This window comes from Colletotrichum destructivum, chromosome 3, assembly GCF_034447905.1.
Source record: "Colletotrichum destructivum chromosome 3, complete sequence".
NCBI lineage: Eukaryota > Fungi > Ascomycota > Sordariomycetes > Glomerellales > Glomerellaceae > Colletotrichum > Colletotrichum destructivum.
The window spans coordinates 5,860,723-5,874,797 of record NC_085898.1 but is presented as its reverse complement, the minus strand read 5'-3'; the positions used below and the strand labels follow the sequence as shown (position 1 = coordinate 5,874,797).

Sequence of the window (14,075 nt, the reverse complement as noted above, 5' to 3'; positions counted from 1 at the left end):
AAGTTTAGGCAGACAGAAGTCCTCTATAGTCTAGTTCTCAGCTAACTCCTAGGTGAGGTTCCTAGCTTGTTGCTAGCCCTAGGAGCTAGAGCTAGAAGTAGGAGTATAATAAGTAGCTATTTTATTAATACTGTTTGTTAGCTTTATAGGGTTAACTTACTAAACAGGAGCAATTAAAGTGTTACAGTTAGCTTTCTATAGTAGTATCTATTAGCAGAAGCTAAGGCAATAAAGCTAGAGAACAATGCTACAAGTCGTACAGAAAGGATTAGGTCTTTAGAGGATATAGTAATTAGTTGTATACTTAACAAGGGGTTGTAACATTAGTCACTAGTAAAGGGTGCTAAAAGTATCTAAAGGGATAATTATAAAGTTAATTGCTAAAGAGCTATAGAGGTCTATCCTTAAGTTTATCTAAGTTTATCCTATATACAAGTCCTATGTGCCTGTTGCTAAGGTTCTAGCTTACACCTGTTTACTAGTAATCTAGGTGTTGTATAGAGTAATTACTTAAAGTAGGGCGCATAAGCGCTCACGTTGTAATCAATTATGCTTACATATAATCAGTTGCTTACTTCTTTATCTCCACGTAACCTTACATTATAGTTCTTCTGCGCTGGAGGAGTGCACCCTGGTTTCCTGTGTCTGCAGTGTATAACTTGTTTGTAACCGCCAGGTGCCCTGTAGGGGCGTCCCCTGGTCCTGTTATGTTTGACGGGTTGTAACATATTCTTTACCTTAATAGGTAAAGATAATATATAAGCTAGTTTTAGATAGGTAGGCTTTATACCTTTTAACTCTAAAGTAGTTATTTCTTACTTAAATTTTAAGCTAAAGATGCTAACACCCTTAACTTTACAGCTAAGCAGCTAAGGCTCTTAGGATGCAAAAATACTAACTACAGTACTAAAGGGTGTATAAAGTGCTTTCTCTCTTAAAAAGAAGATCTAAGCATATTAAGGTAGCTTACTAATACCTTTATATAAAGTAGTTAACCTATAGGCAAAAGGTATTAGTAAGTTAGCTTACTAGCTAGCTCTTATTAAAGCTAAAAACTATAGGCTTTATATAGCAAATAAGGTATTAAGTAAGCGCTAAAAGGTAAAAAAGACCTAACTACATCTTAGAGGGTTACTTAATACTGCTAAAGTAGAAGCACTATAAGGAGAAAAGGATGTAGTTAATGCTAGAGGAGAAAATAACCTTTAAAAGGAGGGTTATATAGAAGGTGCTAAACTACACGCGCAACGCTGTAGCAATTGCAGAAAGACTAGATATAATGCATAAACCTATAAAGTAGTTTAAGATAGTAATAAAGAAGAGGGTACTAAGTAGTTTTAATTAATTTTATATGTTGTAGTTAAATTAACTTATATAAAAGGTAGAAGGGTAGGAGAAAGTGCATTGCTTGCTATAATGCATTGCTTGCTATGTAGGTATATTACTTAATTGCATATATCTTTATAACTAAAAGAGATATAAGTAAACAGTTTTTATATTTAGAATCCTTATAATTTTAGCTGTAGAATGGTGTATAATTTATGTGCATACCTTGTATATAAGGATTTACAGACATACTAGTCTATATACAGACTAGTAGAAGCATTCTAGGCTAGCCCTTTATACTAAGGACTTTAGCCCTACATACTAGATAAATACACTATACTATAAGCGTATTTTACATATAATAATATGTATTAATAATCTAGGATTTTATCCCTTAGGCAGAATTATAAATAGAAGGAATTTCCCTCTCTATTTACCTTAGACTTAAGATACTATGCATACAAGCAATATACAGAATTTCTACCTACACCTTTAACTTACTCATATCTACTTTATCCTATCCTTATCTAAGATATTCTATCTTATCTACCTACCCTATTCTTACTGTATTTAGTTAATTTATTTAGTTTAAGTATTAGCTTATAAATAGAAAGAGGTAAATAGTTTATAGTCTACACTAAGTTGCAAAATTAAGGATTTTTAAAACTTTAAAGTAAATAGCTTATCTCTATTTAATATAATTTTATTAAGTAGTCTATAGTTACTAATAATATATTTAAAAACGTATATATAAAGTCTTTTACTATACTTACTTTTAAGTATAAAATAAAGTAAGCGTATTTAAGAAGTTAGTTTATAATAACTAAGATGCTATTATAATAAACTTTTATAAGTAGTTCTCTTAACTTTAGTAGTTTAATAATAAAGTCTAAAGAGATTAAATGCTATACTGCTAGTAGCATTAGCAGTAGCTAAATAAGTCTATAAGGCTTATTTAAACTATTCTTACTTTTCTTATAAGGTTTATAATCCTAGATTGCGTTTGCAACATCTTATCTTATTACTTACTAGTTGTAGTATTAGCTTTTGTCCTTGTTCATCGTTCCCGGCTCCGTTCTTAGTCCCTTACTTGGCGGCTTGATTGATGACTGCGTGTCTTGGCGTTGGGTTTTCTTCCTGAACTTGCCAATCGGCGGGGCCTGCCCCGTCCTGCTGTTCTTTTACCTTCAGCTCAAGCACCGCAAGGACGAGGGATCGACTCCTATATTGCCACCGTCTTCTCCGTTACTGTTCCAGCTGCCATTCTCAACAGTCGGTTTGATGAGCTACTTTCGTCTCAAGGCCTAGACTTAGATTCGGCTGCGAAAGCGGGCCTGGAGCTGGGTCAGGCGTATGAAAAAGCGTCACGGGGCTTTTTTGACTCGTTCACTGGCCCATATCGAGGACTTATCATTAGCATGTATGAGATGAGCTTGCGGCGAGTATGGCAGATACTGATCGCGTTCGCGGGTATTGGCCTGATCGCTGTACTTGCTGAAAAGAACTTGGAGACATGTACTGAACAAACGTCGGATGATTTTGGCATCAGGGAGCGAGCGACAACAGCTGAATAACGAAGCCTTTTTGATAGTTTTGAATCTATGTTGATGCTCCTGTTAGGAAACTTGGAACTGCCGGCAGGCGCATCGCATCAAGCGGAATGAGGTATCGAGAAGACAGTTTTTATTCAACAATAGACAGGCGAAGTAGGAACGCCATGTCCGAGATAGCTTTAAAATTGTCTTCTGGTTCTCCTTACATCACGGGTAATATCGGAAGAAGATTTTTTCCAATGCCCAGGCTGTGATGTGATATCGAAGATACAGCATCAATTGCGGTGGTCAAGTTAAGTGCAACTCCAACCGACTACACTTCAAATGCAGTAGCAAGATGTTCTCACTCATGTCCTACATTGAGCGCTTTAACTTTCAGAGTGCTCTACAATGTGCTGCGTTCAGTGAAGTTGGCAAGCCAAAGAAAGAGTGATTCTTGCCGATGCCTCGAGGGTCCCGTTGATCGATCGCAGCTTTGCGGGCGCAAAAATGGAATCGGAATCACTGCGGCCGTTGATTCCCATCACCTGTGAATGCACCTTGTTTTCGCCAAAGGGGTGAAGCTTTCCGACCAACATAATGCCAGAAACTTTAGCCCAATCATCAAAACAGTAATCGTTTACTTTGGGGCAAACTGGGTGTCTCCAGGCTTGAAGGAAGGAAGGGAGGTCTATTCGCACCCGATGGGACACCTCTCGGTAACATCCGCCATTTACAAAATTCATTATTCGGCAGCATGGCGGGCAATGCTCGCCTAAAACTTGCGAACTTACCGACGACCTTGACTGGTAAGATGAGGGGCTTGGGTTATAAAGTTCGCGCTTACTGCATAATTACCCGACTGACTTGACGCAATCGCGCTTGGCTTGGCAAACTGCAGGACGCGACTCGAGCAATTCTATGACTCAAGTCGGATGTCCCATCGGGCTCCAAACCTACTCTTTATTTCCACTTTTCTTTGCAGTACATTAATGCACTTAAAGCATTAAGGCAACTGAGATCCCTACATGAGGGTTGGGGTGAGTAGAAAAATAACTTGGTAGGGATCTTTTATTTCGGCCCGGTACCTTGTATTGTGGCAGAACGCGAGCACAAAAAACGCTTGACTTCCCATATCTACCCAATCAAATATTACTCAAGGGCTGCCTAAGCTTTTCTAGAAATAAAAATTCGAGCATTTTCCAAGGTTAGTTTGTTGATTTAACTCCTGTTGTTGCGAAACAGACAGATCTACGGTTCATTGCCTTTGCATCACGTTAGACTTGTAAGCTTATTTGAGAACTATAATCTAACATGTAAAGAATAGGTTTTTTGCAAGAAACAAAAACAACCAACACATCCTTCAGAGGACCAGCAACCTGTTGCCAGTGTTCTAACCTAGAGTGATGACCTGCAGTGTTTTCCTCTGCTCAGGCAGACAGTCTAAGTTGCCTAGTCCCTCCCTTTTAATAACGCAAACCATTTCATCCATGCTAATTATACTTGCGCAGCGTTTGGAAGGCTACGACTGCAAAGGTTTGAGGCTAGGGCTAGAATTGCGTCAAGCTATGTTCTTACTGACTAGATGTTTCCGAAAGTGTGCACAGACTATCTAGTAAACCATGCATCGTTGCAGAATTGACTTTTACAAATGCTGCAACCTACCATCCTAAGCTCCCTTGGCAGCTGAAGACGGTATTGCCTGGAAGGAAAAACGATACGGAGTGAACCCCTGACTCGATAGAACTTACTTGACTCATGAATGGCAGCCTCCATTCAATCTGAATGATAACAAGATTCTCCCTACAGGTTACCATTTCACAACCTCATGGTAGGGGATCAATAAGTTATGTCTAATAGCAGGTATTGCACAATTGTTGTTGGAGATTTTATAGAGCGTAAAGAAAAATATGCCACAAAATAATGATGAAAATGCGTAATTGCTTCTGAACAGCTGTTTTAAGTCTATTTGATCTACTCGATTTGGTTTCAGCAAATCTCCCTTTGAGGCTTTGTTCAAAATCTGTAGATTGATCTTCTAGCTACGTGAACTGTCTATAATTCCTCTGATATTCTTTATCACACCTCCAGCTAGAGCAGATCGAGCCGACATCTGGCGGTTCTCGCCATCAACTCTAGGGCCGTGCGGAAAAACATGAAGAAAGGCCGGGGTACATCTCGGATCAAGTAGGCCGCTCTCCCGATGAGCTGATGGCATTGGTGGCTGAGCGGGTGCCTGGTTTTCTGATCCATTGGGGTCAATTCCTAAGGTGGTTTCGATTCTGTGCAGTATCTGACAGCTGAGATGAATAAGCATTTCAATCTGCAGATGGGGATGGCCATCCAGGTGAAACCCCCCGAGGCGGATATCTGGCAAAACCAAGGGCCCTGCGTTCTTCTTATCACCCTTGAGCATTCTCGAGCTAAGAGGTGACAGCGGTGACGCCAAAGGTCTATCATCTGTCTGGCTTTGGCGCCATTCCTCTTGATGCTTCTGTTGAGGGCCTCGTTGCCGCAACTGCTGTTGGTGCTGTTGCGCCAGAAGCGCATCGTGAATGGCGGCGAATACCACCTCAAACCCGTGGAATAACCACAGATAGCACGTCATGATTGTGAATGTTGCTGGGCTGCTACAGAATCTGCCAGATTGGTGGCACAACAAATTGGCTGCTGCCGGCGCTTGTGTGCAGAAAGACTGGTAGGTCTTGAGACCTGGGTACTGGGCTCCCATGTTCTCTCTATCGTCCTTTTCGACATCATCTCCCATTTTTTCGGACAAGGGTTCATGAACGCCTCCTGTGTCTTCATTGGAGAAGAAGTCGGTGACATCCTGTGAATCCAGGTAAGAACAATCTGAGTTTGATGACGAATAACAATATTGCTGGTCCTCCTGGGACTCCATCAAAGTTTTGAGGCGAACTAGGATTTCCAAAAAGGCCTGAGAGCTCTCGAGCAAGATGCCAATGATGTTCTTGCAAGGCATGGTTTCGGCAGCGGTGCCGTTGGGGATGCCGGAGGTGCAGGGTATTGTATAGGCCAATATGTCTTCGAGTGCTATGGGTTGGTCTTCTGCAGCGCTTAGGCACTCCAGAAGTTTCAGATTGAGCCTGGCGAGCCGATTCAGGCACTCGTTTTTCGTGTCGGGGGGGCCGTTCGTGTTGTGTTTGTTCTGCAAATCCATCTGATGATTGCTGTTGTTCGAACTGGCCACATCGCCAGCAGGGTCGCGAAGCCGATGGGCCAGCCTAACCTCCGTCTCCATCATCTCTTCTAACGTAGAGTCTGATTTGGTTATGTCTGGGTCGAGTTCGCCGAGATCACACGCCATATTAGGGCCGGGACCCAAGTCGCTTTCCGTTGATAGTAAAGAGTGGAAGTCAGGAGGCAAGGTAACCGCGTTCGATACAGTGGGTTCGAAGATCAAGTTGTGTTGAAAAGTTGTCGTCGGGACAGAGTTTGGCGCCAACTGACTTGCAATACGGCCCTCATCTGGGTGTTGTGTCGACGCAGGCGAGGGAAAGGGAGCACGTTGCCCTGAATCCCGGTATCCATTGTCGCCAGCACCAGATAAAGAAAGGCGATTGGCATTGCCGGATCGTTTGTAGATGGCCGTTGGTGAGAAGGGGCCGTGGGCAAGCCGTTGTTCATAGCCACTTGTTCGGATGGGTGCCCGACGCGTACGCACCATGCGCAGACACTCTGCGCCTGCTTTGACGCATCGCTCGCACGCTAGCAACGTCGTTTCGTTGCCTTCGCCTATGAAGTCTCCTCCGGATGGCCTTACGCAGCGGAGTTTATGCGCACGGCAACGGTCACAGGCGCTTCTTCGTGAGCTGCCACTGCTGTTGTGGTTACTTTGGGCATGGCTGTTGCTATCGACGTTGAAAAGTACCGGGTCTGAAACCATGAGGGCAATCAAGAATGGAAGTAGAAGAAATTGGGCAGGTATTTTGAGTTAAGGAATGCCAAAGTATGCAGCGTAGCCACCAGTTGATGGTAGGTAGTTGTGAAAAACGGGTGTAGCGTTGAGCTTTGAAATGAAGTACGATTGATTCTAAGTCAAATTTGTGTCCACAGGATATTTGGCCCTTCTTCCCCTCTATCTATGAATGAGGAGTATTCTGTAGAACTCAATTGGCAAACAAGAACGCGGTTGCTTGCGCGATCAAGATTGAAGATTCGTGCCACTGCATTTCATGGCATGAGTCGGATAACTTTTTAACTGCATCTAACAGGGTTGTATCCAGCAGGGTTGTATCCAGCAGGGCTGTATCCAGCAGGGTTGTAAGCCTCATCTTATCAGTTCAAAGTTTCCAAGATGTTTGACTAATGCGAGAAGGCGAGTTATGTGGGTGAAAACGTTGTGCTGCTGGTGAAATGCTTGGGCTTGCGGATTGCAACTCCCACGACGCTCTGATGAACTATCACGTTCTCGCACACAAAGAAGTTGAAGTGGGGCATCGAACATCATTTAAATTACAGCGGTTCCCCCAGAACATTGTCATAAATGCCGCTGCTCATACAATTGTGACGATGCTGAACAAATTCTGGTGTTACAACGTCACTGAAGTGAGCGAACAGGCTTAATATTGTTAGGTTATTCGTTGATTGCTGGTTGTGTAGGAGGAAGGTTCTAAGTGAAGGGCAGCAATCGACGGAGGCCGCGGCCAGCCGGTCCCACTCTAACGGGGATCAATTCATGTGATCTGATTGGCTTACCTGTGCCATCGTCTCCACTTTCCCATCGACAATCCGGTTGGCATTCTGACAACAAAAACTTTGCCTCATAGTCCATCACAAAGAAAGAAAACACCGATTCAAGTTACCACCACACTGGATAAGGCCGGTGTGAACTTTGAGCTGCATTAAGCTCTGCTACAGATTTTGTAATCATCGGGGTCCCAAATCTAATCATTGCTTCCAAACTTTGAATTTCGAAACTTGCTAAGGAATTACACCCACATTCCTGCAAATGATTCATGCCAAAAGACGAGTCACAAGTTGAAAGTTGGTTTTTTCCAAACCCCAACTAACTTAAATCAGATAACAATTGCAAAGCCTCTGTACAGGTATACCTTTCCAGGTGGAAAGCACGTATGGAACGCGAGTAAGAAGATTAAATTTAACCGTTGAAACCTGTAAACTCCAATTTGGACAGGGAACATTGGCACCTGAGGAAGCATCGGGCAGAACTAGCTTTACCGAAACCGAGATGATTGGTTCGGAGAAAAGTGTCGCGTTCGCGATGTGATCTGATGGCAAATGCCGATATGAGCCATTTAGATTAGGCTTGCCTCACACGCACTTGATGTATCCCTCAAAACTTCGTTCAGTGTTCTTGATCATCTGTTGGCAGTATTTCACAGGCTGGGAATCGATTAATCGATAAGTTGGCGATAGCTTCGTATATTCGGTTCGGCTCTATCGAGGAAAGGAGGAGATGGGCTGCCCAGCCATAACTTCGATTTCCTCCCCCAACGCTGATTCCGCAAAACAACATCATGAATCTTATCTCCTTGCTTCACCATGGCAACCCAAAGGACTATTATCTCGCCGGAGAGTGCGTTGAAATAACCCACACGTAACTGCAACCCCCCCCCCCCCCCTCAAACCAGTATCATGATATCGGTAGGACTCATGAAAGTCATTGGTATCGTATAGCCATTTCTTACATCAAGACAACCTTCCCGAGCCTTCACTGTCCCCAAGCACCTTCTCATGCATGGACCGCTTTGAAAAGTGAAAAGAGTCTTCAAGAAAAGGCACGGGCTGTCAAGCTTGCGCAGCAGATTCTTGCTACAACCTTAGACCCCGGAACAAGTCTATTTCTCAGTTATCTCCCAGGCATGTAACCTCTAATACTCAAAATAGCCAACGAAGATAGTTGTTTTCCATAAGTATCTATGTCGTGAAGCAGAACTGCTCCGTAGGTCACGTTGTACGACGCGAGTCACACGAAGGTGTCAAGTGACCGATCTCACGGGTACTTCAACCCGAACCCTCGAGTAGAATAAATCTTAGAAAGTTCAACCACTATTCATTCTCTCAATCCTAGACGTATGGTGCTCATCACAATCTGATATGTGGAAACAGTTCCACTTCTACTCAAGTTTGAAAGTCGTTCTCGACCTGAGAGTTCGGGACCACATTCCCCAGCGTGGCCAGAATTCTCTCGTCAAGTTAGTTCGAGCAGTGAGCGGAGAAGAGGGCTTGCTCATTCGCATCAGGCGAGTCGCCATGACCAATTACATTTTCGCAGAGTCACAGCCAGATATGCAGACAATATTCTGTGTCATGGGCGATGCAGGGGACCGATATGCACCACCTCCTTCTGCACCGTCTGAATGAGGGGCTTCGATCTGCCAGCCGGGAGCCAGATGCGTTACGGCAAAGCGGTTATCGCAACCCTAAGCCCGATGATGCCTCCAGTTTCAATTTGCCCTTTGGATATGAGGGTACTTACTGGGATTACATTGCCAATGTCGGCCAGGACGGCGGCGATAACTTCAACCAAGCCATGACGGCCGTTACCATCAACAACCTCGACGAGATCCCAAAGCTGTACCTATTTGCGAGCCTTGATGAAGATGGAGGATTGATTGTTGACGTCTGCGGCGGTCGGGGCCAATTCAGTCGAGAGATTCTGATTGCTCACCCCAGGGCAGGGCTACGTTGTGTGGTTCAGTACAAACACGCATTGGCCTCTGAGAACCATCGCAAGAGTAACAATGTCTACGACAACGAGCCTTCGGACTTGGTATTAACATTGCAAGAGCATGAATTTCTTTTTGAATCCTCAGCCAGTCAAGAGTAAGCACTTCCGGTATCTGTTGCTTCTATCATAGTACCTGCTAATACAATTGCCGGAGCATAGCTGCCGCAGCATGCCTTTTTCGACACTTCTTCCACGACTGGCCCGACCAGGCATGTGTTGAAATCTTGAGGCAGATCGTCACTGTGATGGACGAACGCGCGAAGTCAAATTTTGATCTGTGATCAAATTGTCCAGGACGAGTCGTGTTCTGTTACGGCGATTCTCTATAACGTTGATATGATGAGTCTGCTCGGCGGCAAGGAGCGCAGCTTGTGTGAGTTCATCATTCTCCTCAAAGAGGCAAAGTCGAGGCTGTACATCAGCGACCTTAAGAGGTCGCCAGAGTCCACTACGACTATGCTCGTGGTGAAGCTCTTGTCGACTGCAGCCTGATATGCAATCGACATATCACAGAATTAGCTTCGGTTCTAGTTTCTGTAAATGTTACACAACAAAATGCTTGAGACTCAGACATCCGATATCCATCCTGGGGGCTAAAGAAGTACCGTGCAGTACACAAAATAAGACAAGAGATGCACCAACATTGTGCATGTTAACATTGTTCTGATAATATTGGGTCTAATGACTGCCTCTCCATTGACCGAGCCCGAGTCTGACTGCCGCTTAACCGCCAGTAAAAGTCTAAGCGTTCATGATTCAGTATCGGCTTCATGCTGGAGCTCTGTTGCCGGTGGTGTCGGCACAAACTGACTCGGTGTTGCAGCACTACAACAAACTCCGATCAATGCCGCCAGACCTTCATCTGCCATTCTCTAGATAGAGAGCCACGGATTGGGGATTCCGGGATCTGTAATGTTTACCGCGATAACAGGGCTCAGCCAGCTGTCGTAGTCATTTGCATTGTTCAAGTCGCCTCCCCATCTGAGCGCGCGGACCAACACACGATAATCGGCATTGGGCAACTGGTAAATCGTGCCGTTAGCCAACTCAACAACCCCCCACGTCCACTCTGTGCTGTAAACACTGTAGCCTCGAAAGTTAATCGAAGTGAGGCCATGGGGCTTGTCGCCGCCGTACATGGAGCCAACAAGACCATAACTCTTGACACCTGCCACATGGTCAAGCGAGTCGAGGTCCAAAGGCGGGTAGGCTGTTGTCGTGTTGGTGAAAAAGGTTGTATTTGGCTCGGCTCCCGGGAGGTATCCGAAAGAAGAAGGGGTGAAGTTATAGGCGGCGTTAGAGGCGAGATCAACAGGCACTGCGTCAAGACGAACATATGCTGACGGTTGGTCTATGAAGAGAGTGATGACTGGGTCGTTATCCAAGCCACGCGTCTCGTTTTCCGCGACCGCCTTGGCCGGGAAGGTGAAGACGGCTTTCTCGCTAACACGGACGCCAGTATCGGAAGAACTGACAAAGGGCAATGTCGGTATACCTGATGGAGGCTGCAGAGCGGCATCAAGGTTTTTGACATCTCCCACATATATGTTGGAAACATCTCGGCGTGAGTACGGAATGCCAAGATAGGGGATCGAGAAAGTATCCTCGCCATCGGCGACGGTGATGAAGCCACTGTAGGTGGGCAAGAGAGCAGGGTCTACAACAGGGGGCGTGACGGTGAACTCGACCGTTGCTCTACCACCGGCGGGTATGGTGATTGACTCTGCGGGGAACGACACACTGGCGTAGATGGCTTTGAAGTTCAAGGTCCAGTAGAACATCTCGTTGACGTCGCTGCTTTTGGCTTGCGGCAGCGCATCCACTTCCGCGGCTGGCTTGTGGCCTAGCGTGTAAGTCTTGGGCGCAGAAGACCGATTTTCGATGGTGAAGTTCCGCTCAACAGGACCAGCATTGTCGCGGAGGTTGAACTCGGTGGCCGAAAACACGGTATCGGAGGTGATTGCTCTCAGAATATTGACCAGTCCAGAGCCCTGTTGCGCCGTTGTTGTGAGGATGTCGTCGACATTGTACTGTTTCAAGGGCTCTGCCGATGATTGCAATCGTCTCGCAATATCCTGGGGGCTAAGATCGGGGAACTTCTGCTTCAGCAGAGCGTAACATCCAGCAAGGCTTTGAAAATAGTCAGAACATTTTGCAAATCTTAGGCACTGTGTTTTGAAGGACCAAACTTACTGGGGTGTGGCCATGGACGTGCCGGAAATGACAGCGTATCCCCATCCGTTGGAAGTCACCCAGGTACTGAGGATGGTGCCGCCGGGTGCAGACACTTGAGGCTTCAAAGACATCTCCATGGTAGGGCCAAAGGTCGAGAACCATGAGGTGGTCCCGCCGGTGGGTTGGTCAATCTGGTGTACCGTCTGATCCTCGAAGCTCAGGGTGAAGTTATTGCCCTGGTCCGCGATACCAGCCAAAATCTTGTCTGCCTCAGTCTTTCTCACCTTGACCGTGTCGATGTCTCCATACGAGCCTGGCTGATCGATCGACATGTCATCAGCGTCAGGGAACCATGACCAAACATTTTTGAAGCCGGATGAGCTGCCCCGGTCGTCAACGATCTCGTAGAAACAGTTGCTGCTGGCGGTGACCAAGGCGACCACGCTCTCCTTATCGGTAAAATCCGCAATGGCCTTGGTCCACGCCTTGTCCACGCACTCGCCGTTTTCGTCATCTGCGACGAAGACATTGAAGTGTTTTGAGGGGCTCAGGGGCACCACACGACCGTACTCTATGGCTGAGCCGTCCGACCCGGCGGCGTTGTACGCGGTGGCGAAGTGCAGGTCGCTGACAGAACCAACTGAAATGGCACTCGGGTCATGTGCCGGGGCTGAGGATACATAAAGACCCGTATCACCCTCGTTTCCGGCAGCAATGATGATGCCGATGCCTTGCGACTGGATCTTGGCAAGAAGTGTGGTGTAGGGCGATCCTGTCTCCCAAATGGCCGTTTCGCCAATAGACATGCTGATGAGATCAACACTGTCGCTGGCAGCTTTTTCGAATCCTTGCATCAGGATATCATCGGTGACGCCTCCGGTACAACCGAGTACTCGGTAAGCATACAGAGAAGCGTCAGGAGCAACTCCCACGATGCCGAATCCAACACCTACTGGATCCCGGGCGGCAATGATACCTGCAGTATGAAACTTGGGTCAGTAAGACAGATTCGGCGCGTCTTTCGCTCGGGAAATTCAACCTACCAGCAACATGCGTGCCATGACCACCATCGAGACAAGTGGTGAGCGGATTGTCATCCGGAACTGGGTCGTTCCAGCCCTCAAAGTCATCACCAACTAGATCATATCCTCCAGCAACCTTGAAACCTTCTCCGAACCCTCCTCCGAGGGCGGGGTGACGCCAGTCGACGCCGGTGTCCAGGAAGCCAACCTTGATGCCTTTTCCGGTCAAGCCCAAAGCATGAACCTGATCAGCGCCGGTCATCCTCAAACTAGAGATCACATCACTGGTGCCATTGATAGTGACAACTTGAGCTGTGTCCCGTAGTTGGATAGGATTGACTCCAACTGGTTCAGAGGGGTTCGGCGACTTTATAGGTCGGCCAGAGCCAACAGGGATGGGACGGTTGTAGTATCTGTTCGGCCACACCCTCTTGACCTGAGGCAAGGCGAGGAGAGCATCGAAATTGGTATCGTTGTTCGCATTGATCGACAGTCCGTAGAAATACTCGGGGTTCTTGAACTCGTGGCGTACAGAATAGTCCAAGAGGTCTTCGGCCCGACGATGAAACGCCGAGTGGGCGTCTTCGTCAAGACCACGACCGTTGATGGACTCGTTGGACTCGAGTTCAATGATGAACCCAACGCTGGGCGTCGGGCTGGCTTTGACAACGGCGCCAGGACGAGTTGCGGCAAGGACTGGCGTAGTCAATGCTGCCGCAACTGCCAGAGCACGAGGGTGAATTCTCATGACAGCAGCTGTAAATGAGTGTAAGGGAGTAAGCGAATGTGGGGGAAGGAAATGAAAAGAGCGTGGTAAGAGAAGTTACATGAGGGCTGTAAGAAAAACACGGACAAGTTGAGCAAATTTCATGGTTAATCAAATGAAGGATTTTATAAAGAATTCGAACATGTTCGAAGGAAGCCGCTTGGTGTAGATGCCAGCTGCGAGTAGTACCGCGACGCGAATGTCGAAGACGTGCTTCACGATAAGAATTGCGATGCAAATTGCCTCTCAATAAAACCACTCTCAGAAGTTCCAGTCCTGTTGGTCTGGTGTTACATGTAGCCACCGGCCTAGGTAGCATCCGGTAGGTGCTGTAGATACCCGATCGCCCGGTAATCTCATCCCTTGTGATCAGAAAGCTTGACTGAGCTTTCTGGGACCGAGCACAATCAGACACAATGTCATTTGCAAGCCATCAGATAGGGGTCATGCCATCGAACGAGCAGGATCTCGTATTTCCGGGTCTTGAAGGCACCAGGGGGCTCTAACATTGCATTGGAGCTCGAAATAGGAAGGTCGCG

The 14,075-nt window shown here is 46.4% G+C and overlaps 4 protein-coding genes across 4 annotated transcripts; 2 read left to right on the top strand and 2 right to left on the bottom strand.

The window, feature by feature from the left end:
* Positions 1-2,431: 2,431 nt before the first annotated feature.
* Positions 2,432-2,900, top strand: CDEST_05916 (uncharacterized protein; the record flags this gene model as incomplete). Its single annotated transcript, XM_062922075.1, has 2 exons — positions 2,432-2,441; positions 2,518-2,900. The coding sequence occupies 2 exons, from the start codon at positions 2,432-2,434 to the stop codon at positions 2,898-2,900; spliced, it is 393 nt and encodes a 130-aa protein (XP_062778126.1).
* Positions 2,901-4,896: 1,996 nt separating this feature from the next.
* Positions 4,897-6,896, bottom strand: CDEST_05915 (Putative zn(2)Cys(6) fungal-type DNA-binding domain-containing protein; the record flags this gene model as incomplete). Its single annotated transcript, XM_062922074.1, has 1 exon — positions 4,897-6,896. Exon 1 carries the CDS (start codon positions 6,763-6,765, stop codon positions 4,897-4,899), a length of 1,869 nt encoding a protein of 622 aa, XP_062778125.1. The 5' UTR covers positions 6,766-6,896.
* A 2,263-nt stretch (positions 6,897-9,159) lies between these two features.
* CDEST_05914 (Putative O-methyltransferase COMT-type) lies at positions 9,160-9,854 on the top strand (the record flags this gene model as incomplete). Its single annotated transcript, XM_062922073.1, has 2 exons — positions 9,160-9,668; positions 9,728-9,854. The coding sequence occupies 2 exons, from the start codon at positions 9,160-9,162 to the stop codon at positions 9,852-9,854; spliced, it is 636 nt and encodes a 211-aa protein (XP_062778124.1).
* Positions 9,855-10,445: 591 nt separating this feature from the next.
* Positions 10,446-13,518, bottom strand: CDEST_05913 (Putative peptidase S8/S53 domain, Fn3-like domain, peptidase S8, subtilisin, His-active; the record flags this gene model as incomplete). The annotated part of the gene is made up of 3 exons (XM_062922072.1): positions 10,446-11,703; positions 11,767-12,724; positions 12,792-13,518. The coding sequence occupies 3 exons, from the start codon at positions 13,516-13,518 to the stop codon at positions 10,446-10,448; spliced, it is 2,943 nt and encodes a 980-aa protein (XP_062778123.1).
* Between the last annotated feature and the right edge of the window lie 557 nt (positions 13,519-14,075).